This window comes from Ovis aries, chromosome X (assembly GCF_016772045.2).
Source record: "Ovis aries strain OAR_USU_Benz2616 breed Rambouillet chromosome X, ARS-UI_Ramb_v3.0, whole genome shotgun sequence".
Classification (NCBI taxonomy): Eukaryota; Metazoa; Chordata; class Mammalia; order Artiodactyla; family Bovidae; genus Ovis; species Ovis aries.
This window is the reverse complement of record NC_056080.1, coordinates 95712248-95724910: the sequence shown is the minus strand read 5'-3', so window position 1 is coordinate 95724910 and position 12663 is coordinate 95712248. Positions and strand designations below refer to the sequence as shown.

Here is a 12663-nt window from a genome sequence, read left to right as displayed (position 1 = left end):
CAAAGACCAAAATGTAAGACCTAGAACTATAAAACTCAGATGAAAATATAAGTGGAGTTCTTTGTGACCTAGGATTAGGTGGGGCTTCCTGGGTGGTTCAGCTGGTAAAGAATCTGCCTACAATGCAGGAGACCTGGGTTCAATCCCTGGGTTGGAAAGATCCCCTGGCAACCCACTCCAGTATTCTTCCCTGAAGAATCCCATGGACAGAGGAGCCTGGGGTCGCAAAGAGTCAGACACAACTGAGCAACTAACACCGCACAATGATTAGGCAATACTATATATGACACCAAAAGCACAGAAGACAAGAGAAAAAACAAGTCAACAGGTACATACAAGAAAAGATGCTGAACATCACTAGTCACAAGGGAAATGTAAATCAAAACCACAGATATAACCTCACACCTTGTAAGAATAGCTATTATCAAAAAGAGAAGAAATAACAAATGTTGGAGAGGATGAGGAGAAAAAGGAACCCTTGTGTTAATGTAAATTGGTGCAGTAACTATTGAAAACAAGATGGATGTTCCTCAAAAAATTAAAAATGAAGACTTCCCTGGTGGTACAGTGGATAGAAATCCATGTGTCAATGTAGGGGATATAGGTTCGATCCCTGGTAGAGGAAGATTCCACATGCTGAGGAGCAACTAAACCCGTACACCACAACTATAGAGTAACCCCCACACTCTACAAATAGAGAAAGCCTTCTTGCAGCAATGAAGATCCAGTGCAACCAAAAATTTTTAAAAATTAATTAAAAATGAAATTGCCATATGATCCAGCAATTCCACTTCTGGGTATTTATCCAAAGAAAATGAAAACAACAACTCAAAAAGATATATGCACCCTCATGTTCATTGCAACATTATTTACAAATAGCCAAGACAAAAAAAAACCTTAAGTGTACATCAATGGATAAACAGATAAAGAAGCTATGGTATATATGTACAATGGAATATTATTCAGCCATAGAAAAGAAGAAAATCTTGCCATTTGAGACAACATAGATGGATTTGAGGGTATTATGCTAAGTGAAGTAAGTTAGACAGAGAAAGACAAATATCATATAATGATTCCACTTATACGTGGAATCTTAAAAAAAGAAAAAAAAAGCGAACAGACTGATGGTTGCCAGAGGTGGGAGATCGAATGGGGGTGGGAGACATGGGTGAAGGAAGTAAAAAGGTGCAAACTGTAAGTTATGAAATAAATAAGTCATGGGGAGGTAATGTACAGCAGAGTGACTATAGTTAAAAACATTTTACTGCACATTTGAAGGTTGCTAACAGCAAATCAAAGTGTGGTGATGGATGTTAATTAGGCTTATTTCCTAATATACAACTATTGAATTATTATATTGTATACCTGAAACTAATATCTCAATTATATCTCAATTTTAAAAGAGAATTGAAAACAGAAACTCAAAAAAAGAGAAATAGGTAAATTTGATTCCAAAGTTAAAAAGGCTTGTGCTTCAAATGAAACCATTAATTAAATGAAAGATAATTCACATAACAGGAGAAAATAGTTGCAAATTAATATTTTGTAAGGATCCTTGAATCCAGACTACATAAAGAACTCTTACAACTAAACAGTAAAAAGAGACATAGCCCAATTTAAAAATGGGCCAAGAATCTGCACATTTATCCAAAAAAGATACAGCATTCAAGTGGCCAATAAGCACATGAAAATGTCCTCAGTTTCACTAGCCATTCGGGAAATGCAAATCAAAACCACAATGTGAAACCACTTCACACCCACTAGAATGGCTGGAATCAAACAAGTCCTCAGAAGGATGTGGAGAAAATGGAACCCCCCTACAATGATGATAGGAATGAAACGTTACAGCTGCTTTGGAAGTCAGGGAGTTCCTCAATGATTAAACTCAACAGTGACTCTATGACCTAGCAAATCCACTCCTCCATATATACTCAAGAGAAGTGAAAACATGTCCACACAGAAACTTGTATAAAAATATTCATAGTAACATTATTCATAATAGATAAAGATGGAAATAATTCAAATGTCCATCAACTGAAGAACCGATAATTAAAATATGCAGTCAGATAGAAGAATGAATACTGGCAAATGCTACAATATGGATGAAACTTGAGAACATTATGTTAAGTGAAAGAAGCCAGACACAAAAGATCATATATTCTATTTATCTGAAATGTCCAGAATAGGCACATCTTTAAAGATAGAAAGGATATGAATGGCTGCCAGGGGCTGGTGGGAAGAGCCAGTGGGAGGAAATGAGGGGTCATGGCTAATGGGCATGAAGGTTTCTTTTGGGGGTGATGGGAATGTTATAAACTTGTGGTAATGAATGCACGATTGTGATTATACTAAAACCTACTAAAATGTGTACTTTAAGTGGGTTAATTGTATGGCATGTGGGCTTCCCACATAGTTCAGTTGGTAAAGCATCTGCCTGCAATGAGGGAGACCTGGGTTCAATTCCTGGGTCGGTAAGTTCTCCTGGAGAAGGAAATGGCAACCCACTCCAGTATTCTTACCTGGAGAATCCCATGGACAGAGGAGCCTGGCAAGCTACAGTTCATGGGATCACAAGAGTTGGACACAACTTAGTGCTATCTTTCTTAAAGCTGTTTAAAAAAAAAAAAAAACTAGAAGGGATCCTATTTTTTTCCATCTGCCTTCTTGCTAACAAAACTTTTTCCACCTTCCCTTTTCAGATTAATGCAAAAATTATCTGAAAACAGAGCAGACAAATCTCCGTCAAGTTACTGGCTCATAATTTTCCAGAGATGAATACACAAATGTAAATTATAAGTGCTGTTAATAAGTCTGGTTTCCCAGCATCTGTGGGGTGAACCAGACAACTTAACTTCTTGGCAAAGGCAGCAATATCACTGGTAAATATTCGAAAGTCAGAAAGGAGATAATTACCTTTTGAAGTAAATTTCAGCATATTAAAATGTCACTATATTTGCTAATTCAACTATTTTATAAAGCCCCAAACTTTATTATAAGTATAAACTGTTCCTTCTTTCCAATATGCCATCAGCTTATTTTTTTCATTAACACGTGCATGTACTTGTGCTTAGTCACTCAATTGTGTTCGATTCCTTTCAACCCAATAGACTGTAGCCCGCCAGGCTCCTCTGTCCATGCGATTCTCCAGGCAAGAATACTGGAGTGAGTTGCCATGCCCTATTCCACGGGATCTTCCCAAACCAGGGATAGAACCCAGGTCTCCTGCATTGCGTGTGGATACTTTACCATCTGAGCTAACAGGGAAGCCCTTCCATTAACATATGATTGTTTTTTTAAAAATTATACCATGAATTGAAAATGGTAGAAGGTAACTGATAAAGGTCTTCTCAATTGGAAAGCAATAGTGGCTGCTTAGTATTTCTACTGAAGAAAGAATAATATGGGAAGGAATTCATCTGCCGCAGGAATTTAAGTCGCGAATGACTAAACTGAAGATTTCTTATGCCCATAAAGATTAAGGCTCGTTTAGCCCTGAAGTTGTAGTTTCTCTCCTTGTAGAGCTCTCCTAGACCTCTTCTTTGTTGTTGTCAAGTCACTAAGTCATGTCCGACTCTTAGGACTGTAAGAGTTGCGATCCCATGGACTATACCATGCCAGGCTCTTCTGTCCTCCACTGTCTCCCAAACTTTGCTCAAATTCATGTCCATTGAGTTGGTGATGCTATCTAACCATCTCATCCTCTGTTGCCCCCTTCTCCTTTTGCCTTCAATCAGACTTCTTTACCTCCAGGAATAGATTATTTTGGTTCCAGACTCTGAGCAAAGGAACGTGAGTCAAAGTGACCTGTGGGCAAATGGGACAGTGCAAACATTTGAACAACAAACCACAGAAATGATTTGTCTCTTTGGAGCATGGTTTCCACTTGTGCTCTATTAAATAAGATCTGGGGAAAAGGTTATCCCCAAGTCTTTATTGAGGGAAACAAAGAACTGTCCCTTCTCACTGATCTCTTCTCTAGACTCATTCATCCAGGCTTTAAATACCACCTACGAGGCTGATGACTCCCAAGTTGATATCCCTAAGCCAGATCCTTTCCCTGAAGACCAGATTTCTATATCCATTTGCCAACTCAACAACTCTGCATGGACATCGAACAGACACCTCAAAGTTATTAGGTCCTAAACCAAACTCTTTTTTGGGCTGTGCCACATGGCTCATGGGACCTCAGTTCTCAGACCAGGGATTGAACCTGGACCTATAGCAGTGAAAGCATTGAGTCCTAACCACTGGACCACTAGGGAATTCCCCCTCAAAGCAAACTTCCAATCATGATTTCGCCACACCCTGCTCCACCTGCAGGCATCTCCATCAATGACAATTCCTTCCGTCTGCTTGCTCAGGCCCACATTCTTAGTCATCCTTGATGCATCTCTTGCTCTCAGGGCCCACATCCAAACCATGAGCAAATAATTTTGGGTCTACTTTCAAAATATACCCAGACTCTCACCACCTCCATCATTACCTCTCTGGTTCAAGCCACCATCATCAGTCTTTGCAGCCTTCTAATTGGTGAACTTGTTCTGGATGCGAGGTAAGTCTCTCCTTTGCTTAGAACCTGCCTATGGCTCCTCATGTGACTCAGAGTAAAACCTAAGGTCCTTACCATGCCCTTTATGATCCAGACCCGTTACTTCTCTGGCTTCATCTCTGTCTGTCTCTGTCTCTTTCACATACACATACATACACACACACATAACTTCTGCCACACTGGTTCTCTTCCCATTCCTTGAATTTGTCAGTATTTTGCCATCTCAAGGCTTTTGCATTGATTGTCCCCTCTGCCTAGAATACTCCCTCAGACCACTCTGGTGACACCCTAACCTCTCTTAGATCTTTGTTCACTGTCACCTTGCCAGTGCTGAAATGAACAAGAAGCCAGTCAAAGCCTTACATTTGCCATGCATACACAGTAAGGGGTGGGCTTGGGTGAAAAAGAAACGAGAGGATGGCCTCTTGCTAGGTTCAGAATAAGACCTGGATCAGCCAGGAGGTATCTCTCTTAGGGCGCTGACCCCTGCTTCTGTGCTGGAGCAGGTGAGGAGCAGGTTTTTTATTGAGCTTTCAGAGAGTGCTTGGTTGAGAAGATACCATAGAGGGATTTTGCTTTCAATCCTTGGGAGCAACTCCTAAGATTGAAATGCTTCCTAGTGCCAAGCACTTGCAGGCATGCCCAATGCAATGGATAAAATGAATCTCAATTTTCTGATGGATTTTTAAGACGTTTATCTATTTCCTTTATAAGAAAGTAAACTTACAATTTCACAAATTGTAATAGCTCAATTTGTAAGAGATGCAGGTTTCAGTCATACTGATTTAACAGCCTCAACCCTTCAGGACACAACTAAGAACTAGGAAAAAAAAAAAAAAACAAAAATCTTTTAGGAATAGAAATAGATGCACAGATATAGATACTAGGTAAACTAGTGGTTACCACGGGGAGTGGGAAGGAAGGAGGAGCAAGATGGGGAAGGGGATTGAGAGGTGCAAAGTACTAGGTATAAAAGAAGTACAGTACGGGGAACACAACCAATATTTTATAATAACTTTGTTTGCAGAATAATTTATAAAAATACTGAATCACTATTTTGTACCCTTGAAACTAATATTGGATAAGTCAAGTATACTTCAATCTTAAAAAAAAAAAAAAAGCTTTTATGCAACCAGAAGAGATCATACTAAAGTTCATATACATTAGTATTAATAGAAGCAGAATCCCCACAACCCTACTCATAGTCTATTTATTCATATTTTGCAAACAACACTAACACGTGTGGTTCTCTCGTTTCCTAGCTCATAACACATCAGAATGGGCAACGAAGGAGGGAGATTAGAGGATTAGGCAGTAACTGCTGGCTGGTAGAAACAGTTAAAATAACAGCAGCAAGAAATGGCAGCTATGAGGGGTGGGGTGAAGGCACAAGAGGGAAGAGATATATGTATACATATAGCTGATTCACTTTGTTGTACAGCAGAAACCAACACAACATTGTAAGGCAACTACACCTCAAAAAAAAGAAAAAAAGAAAAAGAAAGAAGTGGCAGCTAACAGAGAGGGGATATATGGAAAGATTAGAAAACCAGGCATTGCAAATTAAGAGGCAGAACAATCTGTGCCCAATTTAATGTGAGGACAAACAGACCCATCACGGTTTAGGAGCCCTTGAGGCAACATTATATAGAACAAATTAAAATAACTAATGCTATTATAAGGATAATCTTGAAACATCAGGAAAGGATGCAATTATTTCCAGGTTCAGGAGTCAGGAAGGTAAATAATCTTTTTGAAAAGCTTCCCATCTAAAATGGTTAGATTGGGAAGAGGGAAAAAAATCAAGCTCTAAAAGTGCTGAAACCTCAGTTACCCAGAAAATCATTTATGCGGAATCACTCAGAAATTAGTGTTACCCAGTAAGTGACCCATTATCATTGGAATCCATTTTATACCATGTTGCAATGTATATTAAATAATTTTTGTTGTGATTTACACACCTTTTTTGTTTTTGTGATTTACACAGCTAAACTCTGACAAAATCAAATTTGCAATGAACAAGTTTTCACAACTACTTCTCTGAGTTACAGAGACAGTTTGCCTTCTTTTGGACTGCAAGGAACGAAAAACATTTCTTTCTTTTTTTTCCATTTTTTCTCCATCATCAGGTAAGGAAGGTGTGAGGGGGGAAGACACTTCTATTCAAGGGCAAGTTCAAAAAGTAATTTTATACTAAGTGGGCTCCATCTAGGCTAGATTTTCTGAGTGATCAAGATAACCCATAGAAGTCATTTAAGGAAAGAACTTGAATGCCAGGAATTGTTTGATGGGCACCACGGATGACTGTAAGAAATAATATTCACTTCTTCCCAGCTCTAGACCTATGCGTCAGCTCTCCCTGAATGAAGAAACCACATATCCAAAACTAAACCCCAAATTTCCTCTCCCTCCTCCATTCATGGTCTTTTCTCTCTCCCTGCCTCATCACTTTAATGAGAAACCTGCGATTGACCTAATCTCCTGTGTTGTTCCTCAAACCTCACAACTAGCCAACAAGTCAAATCAATTCTACTTTTTCAGTTCCCGAAAAGGAGTACATCAAGGCTGTATATTGTCACCCTGCTTATTTAACTTATATGCAGAGTACATCATGAGAAATGCTGGGCTGGAGGAAGCATAAGTTGGAATCAAGTCTGCCGGGAGAAATATCAATAACCTCAGATATGCAGATGACACCACCCTTATGGCAGAAAGTGAAGAGGAACTAAAAAGCCTCTTGATGAAAGTGAAAGAGGAGAGTGAAAAAGTTGGCTTAAAACTCAATATTCAGAAAACGAAGATCATGGCATCTGGTCCCATCACTTCATGGGAAATAGATGGGAAACAGTGGAAACAGGGTCAGACTTTAATTTTTGGGCTCCAAAATCACTGCAGATGGTGACTGCAGCCATGACATTAAAAGACGCTTACTCCTTGGAAGAAAAGTTATGACCAACCTAGATAGCATATTGAAAAGCAGAGACATTTCTTTGCCAACAAAGGTCCGTCTAGTCAAGGCTATGGTTTTTCCTGTGGTCATGTATGGATGTGAGAGTTGGACTGTGAAGAAGGCTGAGCTCCGAAGAATTGATGCTTTTGAACTGTGGTGTTGGAGAAGACTCTCGAGAGTCTCTTGGACTGCAAGGAGATCCAACCAGTCCATTCTGAAGGAGATCAGCCCTGGATGTTCTTTGGAAGGAATGATGCTAAAGCTGAAACTCCAGTACTTTGGTCACCTCATGCGAAGAGTTGACTCATTGGAAAAGACTCTGATGCTGGGAGGGATTGGGGGCAGGAGGAAAAGGGGATGACGGAGGATGAGATGGCTGGATGGCATCACTGACTCAATGGACGTGAGTTTGAATGAACTCTGGGAGTTGGTGATGGACAGGGAGGCCTGGTGTGCTGCGATTCATGGGGTCGCAAAGAGTAGGACACGACTGAGCGACTGAACTGAACTGAGCTCCTCTCCTTCTCCCCATTCCCTGAACTGACTCATCCACTCTTGCCCAGCTTGTTCCAGCTGCTCTCTAACTGGCCACCCTATTTTTGTACTTCCTCCTCTGCTCCATATGCCACACACTGGGTCCTCCCTACAACCGCCAGAGTCGTATTTGCAAAAGAAAGAAGCTCCACCACACACTAACACAGCCCACCACTGTGCGCCCTGTGCGCCCTTACAACCCTATGCAGCAGCCCTGCTCTATTCCTCCATTCACAATGCTCTGACGGCTCCCCACTGCTCTACAAAGTAAAGCCCTTTAACATGCCTGATCCAGCCTCTGCCTACTCCTCCAAATTGATCTCCTGTGTTTTCCACACTCTCCACTCCCATCATTACAAAAAGACTCCCCCAACCTATGATGCTGTCCCCTTTCTACTCTTTTGGCCACATCTTATTTCCTCCTTTGCCTAGACGACCTCTCCCTACCTTTCCCCACCACATTCCGTGCTCAGTCTCCAGTCCACCTGGACATTTGGCTGCATCCTTAAAGTTGCAGATCCTTCTTCACCCTCTCCCTGAAGTCTTCCCTTAACTTCCTCTGTCGAGTCAGCAGAGGCTTTTCTGGCTACCCCACAACAGATCCTGCACAAACAGGTGAATTTGTTTATTACACCTTGGTACATCCTGGTAGCGAGCAGGCTCTAAATGATCATCCTTGAAATGATCTCTTGGAAAGTTCTGAACCACGAAGAAAAGCCTTGTAAATATATGTTTTAAATGGATGAATAATTTTTAAATAGATGAAATCCTTTCCACACATAAAACTATCGGCCTAGGGTGTATGTCCTAACAGCCAAGCTAGCTACAGACCACTCCCAGGTCGTTCTGTTGGTCCAGCCAGCTACTAAAAATGCCAAAAGGCAAAACAGCACCGTTTGCCCATGTAAAATACAGCACAGCAACCGGTGTCATTCAGGTGCTGTGACTTACAATGCTGAGGCGACAGAAGCCTGCCAACACGCTGGAGCCTAGAGGTATGGAGGATGAAACACCGCACCCAACTATAGAAAGGGAGAAATCACTGGAGTAGAAATGTCAACTTCGAGTTCATAGCATGGCTAATTTAATGTTTGTTAAGAAAGCATACATTTCTTCTATGGAGATTTTTTTTTTTCACTCTCAGGAAGATGCAAGAGGCAAACACAAGACACAAAGGACTCCCCACACTTCCCTGAGCTGCCCAGGTTCCAGTGAGGGTCTGGTGTAAGCATTTCAAGCCATTTCAGACGCTCAACACCTGAAGAAGGAGCACGTGCCCTATTACCACACTCCCCTTACTGCTTGATCACACCTGGAAACCCATAGTATGTGTATATGCTAAGTCGCTTCAATCGCGCCAGATTCTGTGAGACTCCAAGGGCTGCAGCCCGCCAGGTTCCTCTGTCCATGGGGATTCTCCGGGCAAGAATACTGGAGTTGGTTGCCATGCCCTCCTCCAAGGGATCTTCCAGACCCAGGGATTGAACCTGCGTTTCTCACACCTCTTGCAATGACAGGCAAGTTCGTTACCACTAGCGCCACCTGGGAAGACTCGGAAAACAATAGTGCCCACCCCAAAAACTAAACGTGGAGGGCTTCTGAAAGAGCATAAGCCGCAGCCTTGGCTTACTGAGGTCTAACTACAGGGGTTGGCCTAGAAGAAGGAGGCAGAATATTTTGAACATGTGTGGTGGCTATCTGATTTTTTCAGAAAATTGTCTCCAAGTCTATTTCTGGGGATGCCAAAACTTCCTGCGTCAGGCTGAGCACCTGCTAAGGCAAAAGCACCACGGGCTGCCGGGGAAGACACATCCGTGAATTGCAGTACCTGGAAAACTTGCCTGAAAAGCCCTGGCTGAACGTAAGACAGCAGAGCTGCACCCTCCCCAACGCAGGGCCCCTCTGGCGGGGTAAACGCATGTGCATCGGTGTGTGAATCACGGCCGCCAAGTGACCGCGTCCAAGGTCCCCCAATCGCCACTCTCATCCCTCACCCACACCGCGGAAGTGGCAGAGAAAAACTTCTGCCTTTATAGTGAGGACCCCGGGAAGACAGGAAACTCGTGGACCCAGCTGGAAGGACGCACTAGTCCGGGTGAGAAAGCCAAGGCGCCGGCGGCACGCTTTCTCTGCAACGCCCCCTCCCAGCGCGGTGCCAAGGGTCTCCGAATCGAGCGCTTTTTTTTTTTTTGCTTTCCCTAAACGTGCGATTCAACCCACAGCCCCCGCTTTTCCAGCATTCATACAAAGGAAATGCACTTTCGGGAGGCGGAGGCGGGGAGCATCTGGTCGGCGGGATGCGGAGTTGGAAGATACGGCGTAGCCCCACCTCCCCCAACGGGCTGGTTCAGGTCCCCTCTCCGCTCCTCGCCCGCCCTGGAGACGTCCTCGCACCACCCGGACCTTCTCACGGTCCCGCGGCAGCGCTGCCCCGGGCCGGAGGAAAACGGCGGGCCAACCAAGGGCGCCGGCGGCAGGGGAGGGCGAGCGAGCGGGCGCCGGTGGAGGAAGGACAAAGTGCGCCCGGCAGCCGGGCGGCCGGGGCTGGAGCGCGCGAGGAGAGGGGCGCGCGAGCCGGCCTGGGGACGGCGGGCGCTAGGGGGGAACTTACTTGCGACGGAGGCTGCTTGCAGCAGGCTGAAGTAGCTCTTGCTGTACTTATCGGAAATCCGCACGCGCCGCAGAGCCATGGACATGTCCACCTGCAGAGGGATGTCCTGGGTAGCCTGCACTAACGCGCCGCCTTCCCGGTTCCGGGGCAGTTCCCAGGTACTAACACTCGGCGCCAGGGTCCGGGGCTCCGGTATCCCGGGCGCGTGTCCGGGGTCCGTACCCAGGTGGTACCGGGAGCCCGCCGCCGCCGCCATCCTCAGCGGGGAGCTCGGCCGGGACAGCTGGCCCGGCCCGCCACCGCCGCCGCCGACCTCCACCGTGCGTCCGGCCCCGCTGGTCCGGGCTCCGGCGGGGGCGTTCCGCTGCCCGCCGGCTCGGTGCCGACGCCACCACCGCCCGACGACCCCGAGCCCTCTCGTGGGGACCCGGGAGCCAGAGGCCGAGAGCGCGGCGCGCCCGGAGGCCGGGAACTTGCTCGGACTTTGGGGCTCCAGTGGGGCGCTTCTGGCCGTGGCCGCAGAGGGCGACTCCTCCCGGGAGTGCACACACGCCCCCTTTTAGCTTCCTGAAGGATGGGGGCGGGGATGTGGAGGAGGGACTCCGGTAGCCCAAAGGGAGAACCCCGGCAGAGACGCCCATTGTCGGGGGAGGGGAGGCGGCCGGCGCGCACAAGTGGTGGGAGGAGACGGCCCGGCTGTGCACTCCCAGGGTAACTATTGCAACTCTTGCAACTCTAGCATCCCATCCAGCTAGCCCTGGGCGAGACAGATTCGCCACGCGCGGGAGTGGCTCAGTGAGAACGCTTGCTCGTGGCCCTGCCAAGATTGCCTACCCTTGCCGGCGCCAATAGTGTGCTATAGCCCTGGAGGGTCTGAACGGGTCTGTGCCCTCCCCCCATCCCCAAAGCAAACACCCACACCCACACATCCCGCCCCCTTGGGGGTGCTAAGTCCTGAGTCCTGATTCTCAAACGCTGGGGTCTCAGGAAGCGCCCTGTAGAGACACCTGGGCTGCCATCCTTCTCCGGCTTTGGGATCTTGGCGTGTCCTATAGAGAGGGCTCCAGAACGCAGAAGAAAACCGGAAGGCAAGAGGAGGCGACCCCTTAAAGAAGCAAGAAGTGAGAAAGAAAAGGAGTCGACCTCTTTCCTTGTCCCAAAGCCCCCGGAGATGGGGTCGATGAACTACCGGACTCCGCAGAGCCGTGGTGGAGGTGGGGGGTGGGGGGTAGAGGGGTGGGCCGGAGTGGCGGGTGCGGTTGCTGCCCAGAAAGCTGTGGCCACTGGGGGAGAGGCCTGGGGTGTCAGCATAAAAACTGCAAGTCTGAAACTGAGTGACATCGGAACTCACCACGAGTTTGCTCCAGCGCTACAAGTCTTTATGGGAATTGCAACTGCCATTTCTTTCTTGTTGAATCCTTATTCTCAAAATGTTCTGGCAAGAGAGTGGTCTGATATTACATAGACCAATTATTCCTGGTCCATCTTTTAAAGGCTCTATGGGAAATTACTGATCTACACCTCTTGAGAATGTGTGCAGCCAAATACAAAAGGCAAGAGTTACAGAAGGGAGGAAAATATACACATACTCACGTGCACGCGTGCACACACACACACTCACACACACCCTCTTCCTCTAGACAGTTTAAGTTCTGTCTGAATGTGTCAAGTTAACAGGCACAATGTTTTCCAGCCCCTCTCTCGAACGTGTGGAGACATCCCCTCTACATTGTGGACCAGATGATATTAAGAATTCCACTGACACCACAATTGTTCTTTTACAACAACTTTATTTTAATAACTAAGTTAAAGATAAATAAAAATAGCTTCTAAAACTACTAAAATGACAATATAGGAGGATATTTTTTATAATCATAGGTGGAGAAGGCTTTACTTAGCATAACAAAAAAAAGTATGAGATTGATCTGCATATGGAAAGATGCCTTGCTGTACTGTCAAGTGAAGAAAGATGCAAAAGGATATTTATAGTTTGATCCCACTTCTTAAACATTATACCAA

The 12663-nt window shown here is 45.3% G+C and overlaps 1 protein-coding gene across 3 annotated transcripts in view; it reads right to left on the bottom strand.

Moving 5' to 3' along the window:
* Window positions 1-10957, bottom strand: part of MCF2 (MCF.2 cell line derived transforming sequence) — a 121997-nt gene extending 111040 nt beyond the window's left edge. For all 3 annotated transcript variants that reach the window (XM_042241787.2, XM_042241788.2, XM_042241789.2), the window contains exon 1: window positions 10645-10957. In XM_042241787.2, the coding sequence (XP_042097721.1) occupies window positions 10645-10900 (256 nt within the window). In that variant the 5' untranslated portion in view covers window positions 10901-10957. The remainder of the gene's footprint in view (window positions 1-10644) is intronic.
* Window positions 10958-12663: the final 1706 nt, after the last annotated feature.